The 24,466-nt window shown below is 48.5% G+C and overlaps 1 protein-coding gene across 4 annotated transcripts in view; it reads right to left on the reverse strand.

Moving 5' to 3' along the window:
- The window catches only part of SYT17 (synaptotagmin 17), a 70,404-nt gene that overhangs the window by 37,788 nt on the left and 8,150 nt on the right, over positions 1-24,466 (reverse strand). For all 4 annotated transcript variants that reach the window (XM_072942086.1, XM_072942085.1, XM_072942088.1 and 1 more), the window contains exons 4-5: positions 21,789-21,937; positions 18,517-19,136 (exon numbers count right to left, since the gene is read on the reverse strand). In XM_072942086.1, the coding sequence (XP_072798187.1) occupies positions 18,517-19,136; positions 21,789-21,937 (769 nt within the window). The remainder of the gene's footprint in view (positions 1-18,516; positions 19,137-21,788; positions 21,938-24,466) is intronic.

Consider the following 24,466-nt stretch of genomic DNA (forward strand, 5'->3'; position numbering starts at 1 on the left):
GAATGAGGGAACCCTTCCCTGTGGCCTCATCACCCTTTGTTGCCCTGGTCCTGAATATTCTTGATTTCGTAACAGAAAGTCCCAAGTAACTTGCTATTAATAGTAAAGTAACCAAAGAGGGTTAATCATTTGGATTTCAAAAATAAATTAGTGGGGGAGGGTATAGCGCAGTGATAGAGCGCGTGCTTAGCATTCACAAGGTCCTGGGTTCAACCCCCAATACCTCCATTAAACAAACAAACAAACAAACAAATAAACTCTAAGTGACACCTCCCGAAAAAAACCAAAAAATAAATAAATTAGTGAGGATAAGCACAAATAATATTACCCTAACTCATGTGCATTCTTGGTTTTTGTTTTTTAAGCAGGAAAGACAATGCTGGCTTCTCACTGAGGCAGAACAGGTGTGTAGCTCTGGGCCCCCGAGAAGCAGGGGATGCCCCCCACCTCTACTTCAAATGAAAAAGGGAGAAATCTATTTCTCGGCAAGAATTTGATATTTGATATTTCAGAAATAATATTGCAGGGAAGTGAGACCACCACTGGGATTAACAGTTGAGAATTATTTTCGCAGACAACACGTGATGAGAGGTTCCAGAATGATCAGAACTTGGGGTCTCAAGGTCAAATCTTAACCCAGCCCTGGAGCAAGTGGAGGGTCCGCCCTACACTAGGGCCTCTGCTCCGAAACACGTGCACCTATGAACAACATCCACTCGGGCATCAAAAACTGCAGCTTTAATAACCTGAGGGCAAAAACGTTCCTGGAGAGTTCCTGGAGCCAGAGTCCTCCTGGTCCTTCTTCCCTAGAAGAAACATTGACACTAAATTTAAAAGCAGACCAGCAGCCAGCTGGCAGGGAACTTCCAAGATGGGAACAGAAAAAGCAAGACCACCTAGTTCAGTATCTCCCCAACCTACCCGCCTCCCGCAAAGGATCATGGAATTTACGGCGATCGCTGTGGACACCTGTGAAGTACTGGCACATTAAACTTACATCAACCTGGGGCAGTTCTGCCCTCCCATCACCTCCAGGAACATTGGCAACGTCTGCAGACATTTTTAGTTGTCACAACTGGGGAGGGGGATGCTCCTGACATCTAGTGGGTGGAGACCAGGGATGCTGCTAAACATCCTACAACGTTCAGAACCCCACCACCACCTCAACAAAGGATAATCTGGCCCAAAATATCAACAGCGCTGAGGCTGAGACATCTTAGTGAAACCTATGAACCTCAGGTTGGTTCAGATCCTTCTCTTATACATGATTCTAGCCTGAATAAATGTTAACAGCAACCAAAGAATTTGTATTTTTCTCCAACAGATATGAGGGAAGTCCATCCACTACCTCAGCTGAACTTGTCTGGGTCATCTTCTTCAGACTGGAAGAGGCCACAGCACAGCTGCAAGTCAACCTACGATTCCAAGACCAAGATCAAGACCAAGCTATGATTCCCATCCTTCCGCTTCCTCCTTGGGCCTTTCTTCTTTGCTGCAAGTACAAACCCAAGCACCAGATAAAAAAGTCCTCCAGGAAGTGGGCTCAGCCGCCCCAAGGAGAATGGATTGTTTATTCTGAGATCTCCAACACTATGAAGTCTTCTTTCTCCTACCCAAATTTAGACCGATATGGTTGGCATGTCACAGCTGGAAGAGTTGGGTCCAATACTCTAGGTTTATAAAAGAAAACTGAGCCAGGCCATTCTCTCACTTCCTTGCTTACCACTCTCCATCACCCTTAGAATGAAATCCAAAATCCACAGCCTAGTCTTCAAAAGGATTTGGCAACCTCAGCACTATTGCCATTAGGGGCTGATCATTCTATGTTGTGGGGCTGTCCCATGCATTGTAGGATGTTTACCAGCATCCCTGGTCTCCACCCAGCAGATGCCAGCAGCATACCACCCCTAATGGGACAACCTGGAATGTCTCTAGACATCACCATGTGTCCTCTGAGGGCAAAATCACCCAGCTGAGAACCACTGGTCTAGCAGGATCTAAATAACCTGACCTCTGCTTACGTCTCATACCTCATCCACCTGCCACATCCACTTTCTTTCTGTTCCTTGAAAACCACAGATCCTTCCTACCCCAAGGCTTGCTATTCCCTCAGCCTAGGAATCTCAACTCAGATGTCACCTCTTCAAGCTTTCCATGATCACCAATGGAAAACAGACCCCTGCCTCCATCACTTTCAATCGCATTACCTTGTTCAAGTTCTTTCATGGCACTCTGTCCTTGTCAGATGTTTTCTTGTTCTCCCTAAAGGCAAGGACTGTGTCCATCTCTCTACCACTATATTCATAGCACCTGGAAGATCTTCAGTCCAGAAGACCATGTGAACAACCTATGTGGCCCCCAACATGGAGGCTCCCCACTCCCATGTCATGGTTTGAGAGGGGTCATTGGCATGGCGTCTGTCACTTGCCCTATCCGACTTCAAGAGAATTGAAGCTGAGGCAGGAGAAGGAACTGGTGACTGGTGTCACTTCTCCCTTTTCCCCTGTCAAGGCAACGTCACAAATAAACAGGGATCATTTCCTTCTTTAGGAGTCTGATGAGCTTAATCGGGTTGAACCACATGGGGTGGGCTTGGAAGAACATAAGCAGACTGTCTGTAAATTACTCAAATGAACCCAGAAGACACTCTGCCAGCCCCCCAGCAGCCAGCTTGTGCCAACGTTGCTCTGCTTTCCACCCAGAGAAAAATTCTGTCTCCCTGCCACCACTGAACACAAGTAAGTTCGAATCAATAAAAAGGAAATCAAAGAAAACCATGTGGGACAGAAGACAATTTCTGGGGAAAACAACAGCCCGGCTCTCCTCCTGACGTCCGTCCTTTGAAGTGTTTCATACGGCACCCTTCCTCCTGCTCACCTGGCAGAGGGTTTCAGATGTGTGCACACACTTTAACTGATGCCCAAACACAGCTGCTATGCGCTTGCTGCCTTTGTTCCCGTGGGTTGGGAGAAACCTTTTGTCTCTTAATTTACCGCACAAACAACATTAAAATAGGAACGGAATTTTTTAAAAGCAAAATCCAACAGCAATCCAAGCGCATTACACATTTCATCAAACACTTTCTTTGGTCCACACTCTCCCCTTCAGATTCTCTTCCAGTCCTTGTCAATAATCAAAACAAGATTTGCATAGCTTCACTAACAACACAGGCAAATTATGAAATACCATCCCCAACTCTTTTTAAACTTAAGTAGACACACACATTTTCCAAGTTACTACCTGGACATCACAAGAATCACCTGTAATGTCTACTTAGAGTATTCCATCAGCCTGAAATACTGTAATTTACTTCCATCATTTTCCCATTGCTAGGTACTTGGGTTATTTTAAATGACCTAAAATAGGGCACTTTGGCATTTTGCTTCTTTCAGGTTACAATCCTCTAATAAAACCCAGGGGTAAGAGATCACTGGGTCAAAGAATACATTAAGATATATCCAAATATTCAGATATTTTTCTGCCATTCAGTATGAACTTCCAGACCGTTTGCCAAAAGGGCTGATCTAACTTCACAGCCACCAGGACTGTCACCACAACATCACCAGCACCAAGTATTAACATTTTGACAAGTGGGTGCAGGCTCAGCGTGGTTGCTGAAATATTTTTTGTTTGCATTTCTTTGATTGAATACCCAGTCACATATCAGTTTAATTACACTTCCTCTTTTGCATGGAAACACTGACTTTCTCTGTGAGTTCAATGGCCCTCCTCAATAAGTCCAGGGCGCGGCCAATAATAAACATTTAGCGCTGGATTGTATTTGTCTGCTACTGCCAGGCTTTCTAATTATTCCTGTCTACTGAATATCTGATTACGGATTTAATTTGTATTTCCCGGACTGCTAAAAGGACTGAGCATCTTTTCATGATCGTCAGCTATTCACTTTTCCTCTTCTATGAAAACCCTGTTCATATCTTTTGGCCCATTGTTCTATCGGGCACCTGCTGATTTATAAAGGCCTTTAAATATTACGGCTACTAAGTTACTCACCAGTTATGTGTTATAGGTTGAATTGGGTCCCTCCCCAAATTCACGTTTAAGTCCCATCCCTTAGCGTCTCAGAACATCACGTTATTTGAAAACAGGGTCGTTGCAGATGTAATTAAGACGAGGTCACAGTGGAGGAGGGTGGGGCTCTAATCCAGGATGGTTGGTGTCATTATAACAGGGGGAAATTTGGACACTGCAGGGAGAATGCCATGTGAAGTTCTGCCGCCACAAGCCAAGGAACTGGCAGAAGCCAGGAGAGAGATCGCAGATAGATCCTTCCGAGAACCTTCCGAGGGAGTGCGGCCCCGTCGACTCCTGGACCTCCGTAACTGTAAATTTCTGTCGTTTAAGCCAGTTTGTGGTACTCTGTTATAATAGTCTACAAACAAATTCATGGGTATGGTCCTCCCAGTTTGCGGCTTGTTTTTAATCTTCTTTTTTACCATGTTTTCTGATGAGCAGAAGCTCATAATTTTAAAGTGGCAGAATGCATTCATCTTTTCCTCTCTGGTTCACACTTTGTAACTTTTTCAGAAATGTTTTGCTAAAGTTAGAATGGTATTCTCCTTTTTTTTCCTCCTAAAATTTAAAGTTTGGCCTTTCAAAAGGAAGCCCTTGGGCCATCGGGACGTGGTTTTGGTGTGGGGTGTGAGATAAGCTCTGTTTTTATTTCTGATGTCATGACCACTTTTTTCTTCTGTCTTTCTGCCCCACGAGGCTGTGAGCTCACGGAGGGTAGTGATTTTATGTCACCTCTGCCCATCTCCCTAGGTACGGAACAGACCCTGTGGTGAACGCTGGCCAAGAGAAACATTTGTTTATATCCAGCATATGAAGCTAGCTAAACCTTCCAGGGAAGTTGGGAGAGAGGCTCAGTCATTTGATGTCTGAGAGTTTATGACCAGGGCTCAATGGCCGTCCAGATGAGATCAACCTACTTCAGATCCACTCAAGCATCTTAAAAGAGTGAGATATTGACTCTATTCTAAATTGGGCTCCCAATGAGCCTCCTGAAGCAGACACAGCTGTTCTAGCAGATTGCTCCAGAACTTGCAACACTATCAACCCAAGCCTGACATGGCAGGCATGAAGCCTTGTCTCCAGCTACCCAGTACCCACAGTGAAGGACCAACAGGGGACAGTTAGGCGAGCCTCCCTCAAGTAGAAGCGGCAGGAGCAGCCAGGATGGGCTGAGACACCAGAAGCTGGGAGAAGCTCTGCCTGCTAAGGGAGGGATTCCGAGTCAGCAGGTTCCAGCCCCCAGCCCCTTCTTCTGTCTGCTGATTCCATTTCTGCATAGAAAGCCCCCCTCTGCTTCTCTGTGCCTTAGTCACCTAATTAGACCAACCTCTCCCTAACCTCAGATCAAGCCCAACCACCTGTCACAGACAGTTGTATCTACCACCTTTTGGGAACAAGGTTAGCATACAGTAGGTGCTCAATAATTATCTGTTGCCAGAGCAATTGTGTGAGACACAAAGGACACAGTAGTGAGCAAGATGTTCAAGGTCACTATAATGCAGTTCAACATTATTTATTACACAGAATGAATTAATTATGAGATGATTTAATTAGCCCTGTGGTGTGTGCTATGAAGAATAACAGAGTGCTGTGGGAACTGACCTTCCTGAGACTCCCCTGCAGAAGTAAGACCAGGAGTCAGAAAGCCAAGGAGCAGGCACATGGAATAAGAGGAAAGGCTGGGGGCAGAGCTGAGGCTGGGGGAAGACAGGTCAGCTCATGCCATGCTGCCAGGTTAGGAGTGTGGGCTTATCCTAAGGAATAGGGAGCCACAGAAGGCTTTAGACAGACACCTACTTTGATGGACATTTTAAACAGATCTCTGTGGCTATACCTCCTCTTTGGATGGAAGCTGTCTCTCCTCCTGACTCCCTCTTCCACTCATGTTGTAACTGTTGCATGTCTCTGTATCTCTTGGAACAAACCTTTCTACGAAGTTATTTTACTTTTCCTGTCCTATCATTTCTGCCGGGAGGGACTGCACCTTCTATGTTCTCGCCCACCTGTTTTTCCTGCCCTCATATTCGGAGGTAGGGTGGCTGTTATGCATTGAATCACGTCCCTCAAAAAGATCATGGAACAAAATCTCTCTCAGAGCCTCCAGAAGGAAACAGCCCGGCTGACACTTCGATTTTGAACTTCCAGCCCCCAGGATGTAAGCAAAGACATTCCTGTTGTTTTCAGATACCTGCTTTGTTGTCATTGTTACCGCCGTCCTGGGACATGAACATAGTGGCGCGCTGAGCAGAAGGATGGAGCCTCAGCCCCCATCCCAACGCCAGCTCTCCAGGTACTGACAGTGTGGCCCTGGACCTGCTGAGGAAGCCCTCTGAGCCACGTTTCCTTTCCTCCTGGGAAAACAGGGGACATAAGAGACACCCCAGGACATCCTAGTGGAGACCAGCCTGTCTTCTGCTTCCTCTGTTGCCCCGCCTGACAGCGTCCTCTCTCACCTCCCCTCTCCTTCTAGCTTTGTTTCTTCGTCTTCACAGTTCCTAACCCTTCCCCTTGCCCTTAAATGCAGTTTTCCCCAGAATTCAACTCCTGGTCACCTTTCCCTCTTACATTACACAGTGTTTCCTGGTAAATGCTGTTGATGGCTCGAGTTTCAACGATCATGTTTACTGTCTGTCTCAAATATGCTGATTTCTTTCAAATTCCAGTCTTGCCTAAGCCTTACATGTTTTCTTCCCTCTTTCCCCTTTCCTTTCTTCCTTACTTGCTTCCCTTCCATGTATATTTTTACTGAACATCCATTATGTACCAGGCGCTGGAGGACCAGCTGTGAACAAGACAGAAAAAGTCCCCATCCTCTTGAAGCTCACATGGTAGCGGAAGAAAGAGATAATAAAGAAATCGATGTGTAATGTCTGCTAGTGATAAATACTATCGAGAAAAATAAAGCTGTCTAAGGGAGTAGAAAGTGATCGGCTTGTCAGGCGGCCAGCCAGGCAGGGGACAGGCCTAGGCTTGTGAAGGTCAGGGTTTCCAAAGCTGCCTTCATCAGAAGCATCACTTGGGAGTGGGGCGGGGGGGTGCTTGTAAAACACAGATTCCCGGGACCTCCCCGAACCCACTTGATCAGACTCTTCAGAGGAGGGGCCTGGGAACTAGTATTTTTAAAAAGTGCCCCAGAAATACTGATAACGGATGCTTCAAGTGATGGGATCAGGTAAGAGCACGTAGGAATTTTAAGTTCAGTTTAGTCCACAGGAAGTCACCACATGGATGCTCCATCCTCAACACCCCGCACCCCAAAATGAGCCACTCATCGCCACCGCCACCCACCCCACCTGCTCCTCCCACCTCACTGTCCAGCACCCCAACCAGCAGGCCCCTCAAACTGAACAAGACCCTGGAGGCCTCCAATGATTGACTTTACGAGTCAGTGCAAGCTGGCTCCAGTGCGCCGCATGACCCCCATTTCACAGACAAAGAAACGGAGGCTTAGAGATGGTGAGCTAACTCTCCCAGGCTCACACCTGTAGAGGGTGGCAAAGCCAGGACTTAAACCCAGGTCTGTATGACTCCAGGGCCTGAGCTCTTAGCCATCATAGGTCCTTCCCCTGTGGGGTAAAGCAGTATGCCACGGTGGAAAGAACTCCTGCCTGGTGGTCAGGTGACCTAGCTCTCCTAGTATCTCCTTTCTGCCACTGAAAGCTGTGTGACCTTGGACCACTCACTCAACCTCTCTGTGCTGTAGTTTTCTCATCTATAAAATAGGATTGGTTCAAATCACTCCCCTTCCAGTTCATATTATAACCAGGAATCAAAAGCCTGAAATGTAACCTACATTTCTATTTTAGGAGGAGGAAACAAGAAGAACCACATAAAAAGAAACTTCTGGTGAATATTGCCTTGTAAGGCTCTGGCCTGGGCCCGGCCCTGGTTGCACAGTGTTGCCCAAACACTGCTGTTCAACAAAACCTGGGCAGGAAACCCTTTTGACACACACACAGAGGCCAGGATTCTGCTGAGAGAGTTAAGGCTGACAGCAGCTCAGGGCAAGTTAAAGAGGGACTCTCATTAAAAAACTGACATTTGCCTTGTCGGGGGCCTTGCTTGTTCTGGTTTCAGGTGGTATGATCATCAAATACAAAGTGCTGTCAGGAGAGGTTCGGGGCATGACTCGCCCCAGGCAGATTCCACGTAGCAGGCCCCATCAGCACGTGACTCTGGGCACCTCAGACCATCACCATTTTCGCTACTAAAAAATGTCCTAAATTCCTTCTATGTTCATCTGCCTGGGGCATGGTTGAGACCAAAGTATCACATATTGAAACACAAATTGGATTCTAAGGCCAAATCCTTACGGCTCAATCTCAGTTGCTCCCTAACCTCTCCTCCTTTTTGGACCCCTCCCCTCTCAGTTCCCGCCCTCAACCTCCTGGTCACCACTATTCAATGTATAGTATTTGCCAGGCACTTTCCCTGCCTGATCTTGGTTTATCAAGAGGTAATGAAGTGGAGTGGCTCAGTGCACAGCCTCTGGAGCTGGACCAGTCTGGGTTCAAATCCCAGTTCTGTGGCCTCGGGCATGTAACTTAATGCATGCCTCAGTTTCCCCATCCATAAAATGGGATGATGATAATGGTGACGACAATAAAAGCCTTAGCACCGTGCCTGGCACATGGTGAGTGCTCTGTGGGTCAGCTCTCACTGTCATCTTCACAAGAATGCAGTGAGCATTATTATCCCTAATTCACAGGTGAGGAGATGGACCCAAGTCCAGGCAGCCGGTAAATGGTGAAGTCAGGGCCTTAACCAAGTCAGTCTAACTCAAAAGCTAACATTCTTTCCACAACGATATATATTCAATTCAAAAAACATCTACTGAGTTCCTTCTAAGTGCTAAAGATACAGAGAATCAATAACAAAAACTGATGTTATAGAGGGTCCGGCCACGCCTTGTGCATGGACAGAATGCAGAGGGGGACTCCTCCTGTTGACCCCAGAGCCGGCTGCCTGGGCCCAGTACCAGGGAGCCAGCAACAACTGAGCCCAACACCTTGCTCTGGGATTGTTGAGGCAAAGATGGATCCTTCAGTATTCAAAACCATCCCCATTCCCCGCCTCTCTAAGTAGAAGGGGAGGCATTAGCCGAGCAGGGAGAACTGGGGCTGGTCCCTGCCCATCCACATAAAACAGAGAGAGATGGCTGCCAAGAGGGTCACTTGCAAAGATGAGCCGCCTCCTCCAGAAGGGGAGACCGGCCCCTTTCTCTCCACGGGCTTCTGCTTAGCCAGGGGTCTTGCTCGTCTGCCCTGCACCTTCCTGATCACAGGAATGGAGAAATGGAGCAGGAAGGGGGAACATGGGAGATTCTGCACTTGGAGCCCTCGAGGTGGCAAGTGCGGTGATGCTGAGAGTGCACCCCGATCCCGCCCTGACCTCAACCACTGCTGGGGATGGCCGAGCTCCCCGTGGCTGGCCCTCAGACTCTGCCTGAGTCATCTCTGGCCACTAGAGTCCTCTCTCCTTGGGTGCATAAGGCAGGCTCAAGGAGCCAGGGAACGTGCGGAAGGACTCCTGGATGCATCCTTCAACTCATGCCTGCTGGGAGCTAGTGAATGCATGCCCTGGCGTCCCCACCCCTCAGGCAGCTGACGCGCAGCATCAGGATCAAGCTCCGGATGCCCACAGTGGGAACTCACCTGATAACACGCCCCTTACTGGAGGTCTCGTTTCCCCTCTTCCCTCTGGTTTTTCTTGGCACCACTCCCCAAACAAAACTCTTGGTCTCAAAGTCTATTTCCAGGGAAGCCCAACCTAAGCCAGTAGATGACTTTCCCATGGGTCAGTGAGCCCCGAGAGGGTGGCTGGGATTGGGCCCACCCTCCAGGGCTGCTCCTCCAGTGAAGGGACCCCAACGGGAAGAGGCCGTGGACGGGATGAAGGAGGCCAGGCCTCTGAACATCCTCCCTGGGACTTCTGGAGCTTTTGGAAGAAAGATCTCTCTTTCCACTTGTGTGCCCCGCTGGTGGGAGGCAAGCCCGGGGCAACGGGCAGCCACTTTTGCTTCCCAGGGGAAGGGTCTTCCTGAGAAGAAAGACAACTGAGGAAGGCTGGGGGACATTCCAGCTGAGAAAGAGTCCCAGGACACAACCCGGACCCCAGGCTCAGTGGTGCCTGGAGGCCACACAACCGCAGACCTTCCTCTCTGGCCAAAGCTAGTTTGAGAAGGGTTCTGTCAGATTTGGGGGGCCACCTAAGAGAGTAAATCTCTTTACTTCAGAATCATGGAATTTTCTTTTTCTCTTGCTCAACCGAAACAGCAATTCCCAAACTGACACTTGTCTTGGTTACTGAATCAGATTGTCCTTTGGGCATTTCCAAAAATCTGATCAGTTTGGTGCTGCTGAGGGAAGCCACCAGCTCACCCCTCAGACTCTGGAGGCTCTCCTAAGAGGCTGTGAGCAAATGCAGAATCCCTTTTAATAGCAGAGAGGGTCTAGCTCAGTGGTAGAGTGTGTATTTAGCATGCACAAGGTCCTGGGTTCAATCCCCAGTACCTCCATTAAAGTAAATAAAAAACTAATTACCTACCCCCCCCAAAAAGAACTGTATTAGAATTCCTTTAAAATGAATTCCTTAAAAGGAATGACTCCAAAGGCTGCAAGAAGCAAGACACACATTGATACAAAAATGTGGGTATACTTATAAGAAATACAGTCTTGTCACATTCAAGTTACATGGGGTAAGCCAATTTACAAAGTCCTCAGCCAGGACCTTCTCCTAAATAGATTATTTCACAGAGGTTATGGATGTGGGCTTGAAGTCAGTCTCAGGGTTAAGTCCCTATTCCCACTGTGCAACTTTGGGTAAGTTACTTAACCTCTCTGAGCCTCAGGGCCCCCATCTATAAAATGCAGGTGCCAGTGCTACCCGTCTGATGGGGTAACATAAGTATTACACTCTGGTACGTGGTGAGGATGCAGAACACACTTATTGCTAACCCCTTCTGAATCCTATGTGGCAAAGGCCACACACACAGACTTCACTTCCTAAGCCACAGGGCTCTGAAATTACAGGCATCAAATGTCTACAAGGCGTTCCTTTGGACAAAGCAAATCTCACATTAAGGCAGTTTTCAGAAACATAAATATCCAGCAGCTGGGTGTGCAAATATCACTTTTGACTAAGCACATTTTCTTCTTCTGGGCTCAAAGCAAACAATCTTCCTCAGCAGGCAATCTGGCTTGGTAATAAAAGACACGACACCCCACACGACTCAGAATTATCCCCCAAGAACAGCTAGGAGCATATAACCCGCGTCTGTTCCTTCCCCGAAAGGCTCCACAAAACATAATTCCAATGGCAGCCCAGACCCGGCTTGCAGGCAGCCACGCCAGCTCATTAAACCATCACAGCAGCCGGCCAGTGAGACCACACCTCAGACCTGTCTGTCCAGCTTGAGCACAAACCCTTTCTACTTGCCACTGGCCACCCAAGTGCTTCTCAGATCGAGGTCCACAGTTCACCTCCATCAGCATCTCCCAGCTCATCCACTCAAGTGCACGTTCACCCAAGACTTAGGAAATTGGAATCTGTGAGGCTGAGGCCTGGGAGCCCCACGGCCACAGCTCCTGCCAATTCTGAGGCTGGTGATATAAGACCACAAGAGCATCTCACAGGAATCCCCCTGTCTGAGAGCCCCTGAACCTGGCGTTTAGTCTAAGGGCTGGTTCTGGGCATTCAAGACTGCCTTCAAATTGTCTCCCAAGCTGGTCACTCGTCCATGCCACCTCACATCCGGGTCCCGGTCAGCACCACCTCCCGCCGGAGAGACCGCAGCATATGACCCCTAACTGGTGTTCCCCAACATTTTATTGTGAACAGGATCAAATACAAAGAACCTGAAATAATAGTACAGTGAACCCCTTCAGATCCATCCTACAATGAACAGTAGCAAATATTAATTCTACAACTAGTATTTTTAAAATATGCTACATTTGCTTTATTGCACATCTATCAATCTTTTTTGAGCGCACTTCCCCCAGAACACTTCAGCAGCAGTTAATATCATTAACCAGATTTCAGTGTTTATGGCTCTTTTATTTTTCAGATAAAATACATATGCAATGAAATGTACAAATCTTAGGTGTATTTGATGAGTTCAAATGCATACACCTTATCACAATTAGTCCGGAAATTTCCCTCTTCCAGTCAGTGCCCTTTCCCACCACCCCAGGCACAACCATCGTTTTGATTGTTTCACCATAGATTAGTCTTGTCAGTCCTTGAACTTCATGTAAATGCAATCATGTATATATATGTGCTCTCTTGAATCTGGCTTCTATTTTGCATAATGACTGTCTGCATAATGTTCCACTTAGCATACTGTTTGTGACATTCAGCCAAGCTGTGTGTATCAGTCCTTCTTCCTTCTTATTGCTGAATAATGTTCCATTAAGTGAATATACCATCGTTTGTTACCCTTTCTCCTGTTGATGGATGCCTGGGAAATTTCTAGTTTGGGGCTATTGTATGTAAAGCTGCTCTGAATATTCATGTACACGTTTTTGTGTGGACATGACACTTACATTCCTCTTGGGAGTGACACTGCTGGATCACGGGGTAGATATCTGTTTAGTTTTACAAGAAAACTACTAGGATTTCTTCCTAAGTGTTGGCATCACATGATACTCCCACGGCACTGTATGCGCATTCCAGTGGCTCCTTATCCTCACCAACACTGGATGTCAGTCTTTGTAATTCTAGACATTCTGGTAGGTGGGGTGTACTGGTATCTTACTGAGGTTTGAACCTGCATTTCTCTGATGGATAATGAAGCTGACCACTTGCCATGTGCTTACAGACCACCTGCATGTGTCTTCTTCTGTGAAGCATCTGCCCATTTTAGAGTTGGGTTTTGTCTTTTATTGTTGAATCATTGGAGTTCTTTACATATTTTGTGTGTCCCCCAGAGATAGTTCTCTGCAGGCAGCCTGATTGGGTCATCCCTCCTTCTCAAAACACTCCAGGGCTTCCCATCACACTTAGAAAGAAAATCCAAGTCTTCACCTCAGCCTACAAGGTCAACGTGATGCAGTCTTTTATACCAGTTCAACCTCATCTGCTGCTCTCCCCTTGCTCACTCTACTCCGGCCTTCAACACACCAAGCCAGCCCCTGCTGCAGGGCCTTTGCACTTCCTATATTCATTCACTGTTTGGAATGTTTGTCCCCTGGACATCCTCCAGGTTCACTCCCTCAACCCTTCTAGCTTTCTAATAAATGTCATTCCTCACCCATCTAGAACAGCTTTCCCACTCTCACCACCCAAATATTCAGTGACTATAAATGAAAGGTTTACCTATGTACAATATTTTTATTGTATATTTGTAATGTACTGTATATTTACAATATCCCTTAATTTGAGGGACTTTCACATCCAGAAGCTACTTTCTCCTGAGAAGACTTTAGGTTTACTTATTTTATTTATTTTTAGAGGAGGTACTGGGGATTGAACCCAGGACCTTGTGCATGCTAAGCATGCACTCTACCACTTGAGCTATACCCTCCCCCTTTTCCTGAGATTTTGTATCTCTACAGATGGACTGCAAGGGAGGGAGGTAGAAAGTACTACGTCTCCACTTGACATGATCAAACCAGGACTCACAAGGTTACATGACTCCAGTCACAACAGAACCAGTGAAAGGGCTGGAATAAGAACTCTGGACCCTCCTAATGCTGTGTGAGGTTCTGGCATGTGCCCACACCTCTGTCTGCTCCCCCTCCTTTGTCCTTCCTGCCCAAACCACTTGATCCCAAGAGAACATGAACATTCTTCATCCTGAATATTTTTCTGGCTCAAAAACAGACTGAAGAAATATCTGTGCATCCATGCTCAGCAGCCTTATTCACAAAAACCAAAAGGTGGGAACAACCAATCAATGGATGAATGAATAAACAAACAAAATTTGGTCCATTCATACAGTGGAATATTACGCAGACTACAAAAAGAAGGGACTCCTGCCACACGCTACAGGGTGGATGACCATTGAAGACATGATGCTAAGTGAAATAAACTGGTCACAAAGAGATCAATATTGTATGATTCCACTTATAGGAGGTACCCAGAGTAGTCAAATAATTCAGAGAAACAGAAAGCAGAATGGTGGTTGCCAGGGGCGGGGGGCAGTGGGGTGTGGGGAGCTATTGTTTAATGGGGACAGTTTCATTCTTGCAAGATGAAGAGTTCAGCAGATGTTCTGCATTCTGCACAACAGCATGAATGGACTTAATACCACTGAACCGTACACTCAAAAACAGATATGATGGTTAATGTTATGTTATGCGTTTTGTAACAATTATTAATAATGTTTTTAAAGAGTTGAGCCTACGTGGACTTCACCTCTAAATGGCCAAAGCATCAATTCGCTTCAGTCCGCTCGGATGAGAGAACTTCTCTCGGTGGCCAGTATGACTTCTTACCACAACAATCACCCCACGCGCTTCGTATTTCTCTCTGCATTTCTATTACCTTTCAGCCCAACCTTATCAATGAGACCAAAAACTCTGCAGTAGCTCCAATAGTTGCTAATTTCCTGAATGCCGAGTTCAAAGGCACAAAACAGCTGGGACATCCTGCCATGAGCCGGCGGATGCCTATATGCTGTTCCCATAAGCCCGCCCTTCCCACGGGTCCTTGACGGCAGAGACCACAGAACTAATCAGACCCTCGGGGTCACTCAGACCCACCCAGCATGAAGTTCAGCTGAAAACGAGAAACTGCCCAGCTTTGGCCTCCACCAAACTGCATCTTCCCCTCCCGTCCAACTGACCAACTGAGTGCTTTGGTGAAGGCAGACGCCGGCCATCGATGGAAATCAGCGACGACATCCATTCTAATGGCCTTGGTGCACTGGGTGATGAGGGTTTGGGTTTCTGTCTCCAATGCAGGCCTGTTTCACTTGATGTGGATTTTTGTTCAAAACCAGTATCTCCTTTTCCACATTTAGAATGAAACGCAAAACAGCTCCCTGGAGATCTGCCCCACACGCCCTCTGCTCTCTGGCTGTCCCCTGACCCCAACCACTGTCTCTCCCTGCAAAACCCTCCTCCCCGCAAAGGGACCAGCCCATCCTCCCCTTCACCCGTGGCAGGCACTATGGCACTGTGTTGGGGGGCTGTCTTGTGCATTGTAGGATGTGAGGCAGCACCCCTGGTCTCTACCCACCAGATGCCAGCAGCACTCTCCCATCCACCAAACCTCAAATGTCTCCCAGCACTGCCAAATGTCCTGGGGCCAAAACTGTCCCTGTTCAGAAGCACTGTTCTATAGTATAGGAGCTTCAGGGAGGCCCACGGCTGCCTGATGGAAAATCAGATTTCCCCGTCTGGTCCCCGCCAATGCCTGGCGATCTGGGCTGGCTGCAGGAGGAAATGCTGCAGTGAGATCCAGGACCCAGAGTCCCCTCCCCACCACAGATCACCAGGCTGAGGCTCAGCCGTGCTCAAGACCACGCCTCGCTCAGCTGTCTCCCTCCACCTAGACCGCTGCGTGCCCTCCCTTGCAGGGCTCTCGCCTGCATCCCGTTTTGGGGTGAACTGTGTCTCTCAAAAGATATGTTGATGATCTAACTGCCAGTATCTCAAAATGTGACTTTATTTGGAAACAGGGTCGTGGCAGATGTGATTACTGAACATGAGGTCACCCTGAGGTAGGGTGGGCCCCTAATCCGACATGACTTATGTCCTTCCAAGAAAAGACACAAACACACACAAAGGCTATGTGAGGAGAGAGGCAGAGGGCAGAGTGAGGCAGCGACAAGCCAAGGAACGCTGAGGCTTGCCAACAACCACCACCAGCCACCAGGAGCTGGAAAGAGACCAGGAAGGACCCCCTCCAGGTTTCAGAGGAAGCACAGCTCTGCCAGCACCTTGCAAACCTCCAGATCATGAGGCAATAAATTTCTGTAGTTTTAAGCCACCCGATTTGCGGTGCTTTGTCACAGCAGACCCAGGAAACTGACCCACGCCAAAATCCCTATCTCAAGCGCTGCTTCCAGGGCCCCCAACTGCAGACAGCTGACCTCCCGCTCAGTGTAAATTCCAGAGCAAGCTTGAGACGGGAGATGTGAGTCCACGCTTCCCTCAGTTTCCATAAGCCTTTCTTTACACGAGAAGGAAGAAGAAAGAGAAGAAAGGGAGGAATGAGGAAGGAAGGAGAGAAGAAAGAATGCACTTTGGGGATCCTTCTGTCCTTCCATCTTCTACCCACTCAATAAATATTGCTGAGCGCACAGCGGCATTTTCCAGGAGTAGAGACAGAGAAGTGAACAAAACAGACAAAAATCACCACCCTCACGGGGTGTACGTACTAGCAGGGGAGACAGACAATCAAATGTACAGTCTATGGGATGATGACAAGTGCCATGGAGAAAAATAAAGCAGGAGGAGGGGGCATGGAGCTCCGGGGAGGGCTGCCAGTGGGGTCAGCTACAGACGCTCCCACGGGCCCATCTGGGCCAGGTCTCAGCTCGGGCAGACAGCAGCATACCCGGCCTCCTTCCCTCTTCTGCCCCACTCTTCTGGGAGGTTTGGAAGCCCACCTGGCCAGGGTGCAAGGACGGGTTCTACGCTCCAGCAGAATGAAAGTCCATGCCACCCCAGTGCCTTCAGAACCACCACTGACTTTGACCTCCATCCCTGTCTCCTCCTCAGCGCTCATTCCTGCTTCCGGGAATCACCTTCTAAATTAACGACCTGCACCCAGGCCCCTGCGTTGGCCTCAGCTTTCAGGAGAAGCAAACCAGGACAGATGTGCCCGGAAGACTGTCCACTTCAGACCAGGTGACATTTCAGCCAAGACCTAATGGAGCCAAGGTGTGGGGATGTCCAATCTCTCCACCTCCAGGGCCTTCATGGATGTGGAGAGTGGAGCTGGCAATATGGATTTTATTTTGTCAGGTGGATGTCTCTCATTCAATGCAATTTTCTTGATGGTTGAAAATCCAGCCATATCAAATATCAAGAGGGATACACGGAAAGCATCAAATCTATCCTGATCATGTGAAGGGAAGGAGGATCTGGGATTACAGCAGACACTGTCAACATTGTGCCCACCTTCTCCTGGCCGTGGCCACTTCAGGGTGCATGGGCCTGCATCCACCTGCCAGTCCCTGCACTTTTTCTGCATTTGTGAATGTCAAAGGCCTCTTTACCTGCCAGTGTAACAGGCCAGAAATGCCAGGGAATGACTCTTTCCATCCCCCAACAGCCCTCATTCAGTGGCTGAAAGGATATGGTGTATAAACACCCCAGCTCCCTCACCCCTCAGGTGGAAAGGCTCTTAGGAGTGTGTCGGACACTGGCTCCCAGTTTCCCCAGCAGATTTCAGTTCCAGTCAGCCAGGGGCAGCCAGCCTAATAACTACATCCTTTATGTGACTTTCCCACCCTCTCCTAGTGTTTTCTCCGGTGTCACCTCCCTAAAAAATGACTTCCTCTTAAAGTCTTCTCGGGGTCTTCTTTTTCTTAGGGAATCCAAACTAAAAGAGCAATAGCTTTGAAGATGTACACACACACACACACACATACACACACACACAGAGTGAAGCAGCCCTTCCAGTCCTTCCTCATGTTTAACACCTTCACCTCGAATCTGATGTTGGATCATTAAATCCCTGCCCAGCAGAGCTCAGCTTTGAGAAACACCTTGGTGTATATGATACAAAATAATCCTATCTGCATTGCAGAGGATCACTGTCCCCTGTGTGGATGGTCTAGACCAGTCTCCAGCTGGTGGGGCCTTTCCCTTCCCTAGGACCGCCCCCACACCTTTCCACCCACCGTGGGTACACGGCTTTCCTGCAGCCAACAGAATGCCCAAGGGAAGGACCCTAAAAGCCCCCTGGAGAGAGGGTCTGGTCCATGGGTGGCTCTCCAAGCAGCCAACTGCACGTCCCTCGGCTGAAGAGCGAAGGATGCTAATCTTACAACTCGTGTGAAAAACATCCATCTATCACCCTGTTCTTCAGCTCTCGTTTTATTTTTCCCAGATCAATTTGTGAAAGTCAAAATGACTGATAGCTTCACACCCTGAACAATCATTCTCCTTAGTAAATAACCCAGCATCGATGACAAAAAAGCTCCCAGGGCAGCGATGGTTACATGAATCTATACATGCAATAAATTTCACAGAATTACACACACACCCACACCCACCGACATACACACACACAGGGCGGCGCATGTAAAAACCAACGAAAATTGCCTAAGGTCTGTAGTTTAGTTACCAACGTCGGGTTCCTGGCACTGCTAATGATTACATAAGATTTATAAAATTATGTAAGATTTATCATTGGAGAAGATGGATGAAGAACACACAGGACTCTCTGTTCTTGCAACCTCCTATGAGTCAAAAACAATTTCACAGTAAAGGTTTTAAAATGCAAAGAAAAGAGTTAAATGAGATAAAAGTAATTATTATTTTTTTAAAAAAAGCTCCCAGAAAGAGACACAGCCAACCCACCCCTTACCTGAGTACTGGGGATCAGTGCCTTCCACCAGTGTCCACCTTTCACCAGGTCGACCTCGCACAGAGGCACGGACACCTTCCCAATGACACAGTGGCGTGAGAACTTATCAAAGTCCAGCACGGTCAGGAGCAGGGTCCTCCTCTGCGCCTCCAGGAAGGGGATCTCGAAGGTGTAGCGCTCCTCGAACACCGGCTTCTGGGTCTTACGTTTGACCCCTGTCTGCTTGGAGTTCTTCTGGTCTGGCAGGAGGCAGATCTTGACGTAGGGGTTCGAGTGCGCCATGTCCTGTCGCGCGCCGTCGTGGGAGATGGGGGGCGGCAGGTCCCTGGCCTCAATCACGCGGACCGTCAGGTGGTTGTGCAGCAGGTCGTACTGGGTGCTGAAGTGCAGCATGCCCAGCTGGTACTTGGACAGGATCTCCGCGTCCGTCAGAAAATCCACGTCGTCGCTGTTGGAGTCGAGGGAGTACAGGTGGGGCTCGAACTTTCTGAAATAGTCATCTGGGGTATAGGTCCGTCTGAGCACCGAGGGCTGGATGGGCTCCTTCTTGGCGCTGAGAACGCCAAACTCGATGGGTTTAATATCGATGAGTGGGGAGCTGGGTCGTCTGGACTCCAGACCTAAACAGCCATCAAAAATAACAATTAACACCGCCACGTACAGGATGGGACCTGGGCCACCCGGTGAGATCAGGGACATTTCCTAGATTCTCACACTGTTCGCTGCGCTTCATAATGCTCTGTGCCATGTGCTCTCCACTCCTTGAAATCCTCTTGTTTATTCTAGAAGAGGCAGCATGGTGGCACAGCCATCTCCATCACCGTCATCACGGCAGGCATTGTTCCAAACACACTGCATCTAGTCACCTGATCTTCACAAGGTATTAGCTGGTGGCTTTTACCTCCACGTTACAAACGGGAAACAGAAACTTCAAGTAACTCACCAAAGGTCACACAACTCGTAAGAGGAAGAGCCAAGAGTCTAGCCCTGCCTGTCTGGCCCCAAAGTCTGGCTCTAAACACTACCCTGAAGTGCCCCCACTTTCACAGGGAGGATTCTGGGGCCAGAGGACCTGGATCAAATTCCAACCCGGCTACTTCCTAGCGAGCCATGTGACCCCAGGCACATTTTACACTCAGCTTCCCATCTGGAATAAGACTGTGGTGAAGATTCACTAAACAACGCATGGAGAGGACTCAGCACCCAGCAAGCAGTCACTGAACGGTAACTACTGCACTTCTTCAAGGATCAGTCACAACTTGTCACTTACAAGGTGCCTCTCCCCTCCCCGCCAGCCAGCAGCGTTCACTGCTCCCAACTTCATCATTCCAATCTTTGCTCATCCCTCTCTATGAGCAATGTGCTCATGGCATTCTTTTTTCTTTTTAAAACCACTTTTTTAAACCAAACTGAGGCATGATTGACATACCGAAAGCTGTACGTATTCAATAAACACAATTTGATGAGTTTGGAGATCAGTATGCACCCGCGGAACCATCACCACAATCCGTGCCATGAACATACCCATCACCTTCAGAAGTTCCCATCCGCTTTCTTTATTTCACTGTGTGTGTGTGGTGAGAACATAAGCTCTACTCTGTTCGCAAATTTTGAAGTCCTCAATAAAGTCCTGTTGATTTTATGCACTATGCCAGACAGGTCTCTATAATGTACCCACCTAGCATAGCTGAAACCCACACCTCCCTGGCTCCGGCGCCCACCGGCACCACATTCTACTCTCTGCACTTACGGGTTTGACCACGAGACTCCTCATGTTAGGAGGATTATGTGGTATTTGTTCTCAGCATCCTTGTTAATTGCCCAAATGTCTGTCTTGTCAGCTAAATTCAAGAGCCTCTGCCTGGTGCTTGGTCGCATGCTGGTAACTGTGCTACATCGAGTCATCTCTCTACAGAGCAGGGTGCGAGACTCGGGAGTCACCTAGACCAGTGCTACTCGAGAGAAAATAAACTCAAGCCAGAGATACAAGACACACAGGTGACTGAAAATCTTCTAAACCTCTCACAATCGTTTAAAAGTGCAAAGAAACGGGTTAAGTTAATACAGTATTTTATTTAACCCTATCTATCCCAAATATTATCAATACAAAAACATTTTAGTGAAACACTCTGAATTCTCTTTTTTTCATACTGGCTTCAAAATCCAGTGGGTATGTGACACGTGCAATGCATCTCAACTCGGCCACGTGTGGTGGTGGCCACCACACTGGGCAGTGCCAGGCAGACCGGCACTCCCATTCTACAGATAGAAAGACTGAGGCCAGAGAAGCCCAACATTCCCTCCATTTCACTATTTCAAGCCCTTGAGCTTTTCTCTACTTCTTCTTCCCCATCAACTCCCAGGAAAGATCAGACATCGATCATTTCCACCTGAATTTAGGTTTTATCCCTCTTTTAGGTGAATTTCAGACAGCAGCTGAATGAGACAGGGGAGATACTCTGGGGGAGTGAAAAAAGGTCGGGAACCTTTGGGCTTTATCGTCCTTTTTCCTCCCCACCCAAACTGTACCATCAGGTCAAACATGCAGGCCACACCGCAGAGTGGACAAACCGAGTGGCTTGAGAGTCAAATTCAGCCCATACATAGATTTTGCTTGTGTTTAAAAGCAAGGAAGTTTCATTTTAAAAACCCAGACTGCCAGTTTCTCTTTAGAAAGGGCAGGAGATACAACCCCACATGACCGGAGCTGAGTAGCCACTGTCCCCTTTCAATGAGACAGCAACCCTTCGACCCGCCCCAGTCCCCACCCTGCCCTAGTGCAAGGCCGAGAGTCGGCTGCCATTTGTCGCTGGGTTAGGGGGATATTTCCTTCTCTCCAACCCTCTGCACTCGGTCACTGACACAACCCACCTGGCCCCTGAAGTCGTTTGCATTTGCAGGCCCTGCTGTGCAGCATGGTAACTAACACTTGCCTTTCAGGGTCTGAAATGATATATGCTGACAATGTCGTCAGCTGAGCCAATTCAATAAAACCTATGATCAGTACAAACACAAATCAATCAAAATGATCGCTTCTGACCGAGCTCGGCAGAAATCTGGCGCAACGCCCTCCTCCGTCACACTGCCATTATCTCTCCGTCATCTTGTCTCCTGGGCTGTCACCCCACTACGCCCCCTCCCCTGTCCTTCACATCTTTCCCTGGGAATGCCAGCTCTCTTCCTCTGTCCCAGGGACCCAGCTGGTGGGACTGCATGTCGCAAATCCTGAACGGTGGCTGAGCAGACCCAGACGTCCCGGCAGAGAGGCTTACTTGAAATCCTCCGGGTCAGGCTGTACGTGGACTTAGATGTGTCTGAGGACGAGCATCTCCGATCTGGGGAGTTGGTCCGTGGGGTCAGCGGGACTTCGCTGGCTGTGTGAACGGAGTCCCCATCCTTGTCACTGCTCCGGCTGGCCAACCTATAAGAAAGAAGAGGTCTCAGTGATTGTCAAAGAATTCCCCAGGGGCAGGCATCTCTGTCCCGCGGGGGATAGACCTGTGACCAAACAGCTCTCAGACCCAGCTTAGGCTACTCGGAATAATACAAATTTGAAATAAACTCTCAGTAGACCTAAACTCTCAATAATGCTCTTTGCACAAAATGTGAAATGATACGAATATTCCCCAATTTAGAACAATGTGTCAAAAGAATTTGCATAATTTCAAAGCTGAGGCTGGTAGGGGAGAGAGGTGTAAACTTATTCAGGATATTGCCACAGGGGGGCGCCACGATGGCTAAATCAAGACAAGACTTGTCCTCTTCAGTCTGGAAGGAACCATGTGGCCGTTTACATGCAGCAGAATTTTCTGCAAGTGGTTTTTGGTGAGAAGTGTCCACCTATTTCAACAGTCACTGTGTCTGTAATTTAACATGTTTAAAAAATATCCTGTGACAATGTCACTCAAGGGTTCTTTTGAGTGGCAGAGCTAAGGCTACAAGAAGGCCCTGAGAATCAAGGATTTAAGAACAATAGTTCGATGTGAAGAAACAGAAGCAGCAGCCAGGACTCAGTGTGCTCCCAACAGGGATGAGAAATGCAGAAAAAAAATGAAGAGCAGTTCCGGGGCGGGGGGATACAAGGCAGTAATTGAGAGTTGGTTCAAAGCAAGTCCCTCCCTCCTTCTTTCTGTGCCTCCATCTCCCCATCTGTAAAATGGGACTAGTAACAGTCCCTGACTTACACGGTTGCTGTGAACACATACAAAATGCTTAGAACAGTGCTTGGTACACTGTAGGCAGGTGTGCAACACATTTTAGCTGATGTTATTACAGCAGAGGTGGCTTTAAGATCCCCCAATACTCACAACAGCTAGTAAGGATGCGGTGGGGTCGGGGGAGGGCTGGCAAAGTGGCCATGAGATTGTTTCTGCTGATAACAAACCCCTAAGCCGTCACGGCCATAGACCAATACCTTCCAAGGCTGCAGCCCACAACTTGACATTTAAAACCTCCGGAGAAACTAGGAGTCTGGAAAAATGCAACCTGCACATTCTGTGAGGCCTTCAGGTGCATGATGCTGTGCTTAAAATGAGACTGATCTGATGTTCTTCCAAAGCCAGGGTCACAGCCAGGACAAGGCCGGGCATGTTACAAAGGGAGATGCCCAGGCCCTGCTTGCCTCCGGCTCCTGGTCTGGAGGAGGAGGATGGAGCAGCTGAAACGCTGAGGGGTGGACAGTGAGGAGTACAGAAAAGGGATCCTAGTACATCAATCATTCTCTCTCTTCCTTAAGTGGAAGCAGCAGCATCTTTCAAGGCAGGCAGGACCAAGGCATTGGCCGCTGGGGTACCTCCACCTGCACAGCCTGTTTCCCGGCTGTCACATCGCACCGCCGCAGCTGCCTCCACCTGAGAAGCCCCGTCAGTCTTCAGGGACCAGCTTAACTGCCATCGCCTCCTGAAGCCCTAGTTGAGTCCTCTCAGACACGGCACCAATGTGTGCTGAGCCACCTTGCCCCTTCTGCAACCACCAAGCCTCCATGCCCTCTGTTCCTTCTGCCTGTAATGCTCTTCCTGTCCCCAACACCTGCCTCGTTCTGCCTGGTCATTCAGGTCTCAGCTTCAACAGCACCTCCTCAGAGAGGCCCCACCCTGTCCCATCCCCACCTCCCGTCCCCGTCAGCCGCATCCTTGCGCCCTCTTCCCATGTCAGCACACACCTCTCCTTCAGCGGTGGCTCGCATGCTTATCCCGTGTCTGACACTAAGCCAATGCTCCCTGCGGGCGGGGCAGCATCTGCCTTATTCACCACTGCCCACCCTGCCCCAGTGCACCACCTGGCACATCTGGGGTATTTCAGTGTGTTTTTTCAGTGAATGAATGAATAAATGAATACGCCTTTCTTGTGGTTCTTATCTTGTGTCACAGTGATCTGAGTGCGTCTTGTCACCCCTCCTGTAACAGCGTACAGTTCTTAGTGGTGGGATCTGTACTTATTATGATCAAAGGTACTAGGTGCTGAGCACCTACTAAGTGTCAGGTGCTGTGCTCAATGCTCGTATAAACTCTCATTTCATCTTTGAGGCCATCCAGGAGTTAGGTGTTATTAACCACCCCCACCTCCTTTACAGACAGGGAAATGGAAGCCCCAGTTGGGTGGAGGGAGGGACGGCGAATTCATTGGCACCACTGTTAAATGGGAGGACCCCAGCGGAGTCCAGCACTACCAGACTCCAGATCACATGCCCAGACTCCAGATCACGTGACTGAGCTGGGCAGCCCCTGGGAGGCCTATAAGAGCCTTGCACATAGTAGGTCCTCAACACATGCTGTTAAGACAAAAAAATAACCACTCTTCAATAAGGGTCTTTCTGGCACTGCCCAAAAGGAGCCAGTGGGATTGTATGGTTTTCCTGACCCTCACAGCCCAGCCCAGCCAAGGAAAGCTGGGGGACCCACAGGACAGAAGATGATAATTAATGGCATGTCCCCCAAAATCACACAGACAG

Source organism: Vicugna pacos, chromosome 18, assembly GCF_048564905.1.
Source record: "Vicugna pacos chromosome 18, VicPac4, whole genome shotgun sequence".
NCBI lineage: Eukaryota > Metazoa > Chordata > Mammalia > Artiodactyla > Camelidae > Vicugna > Vicugna pacos.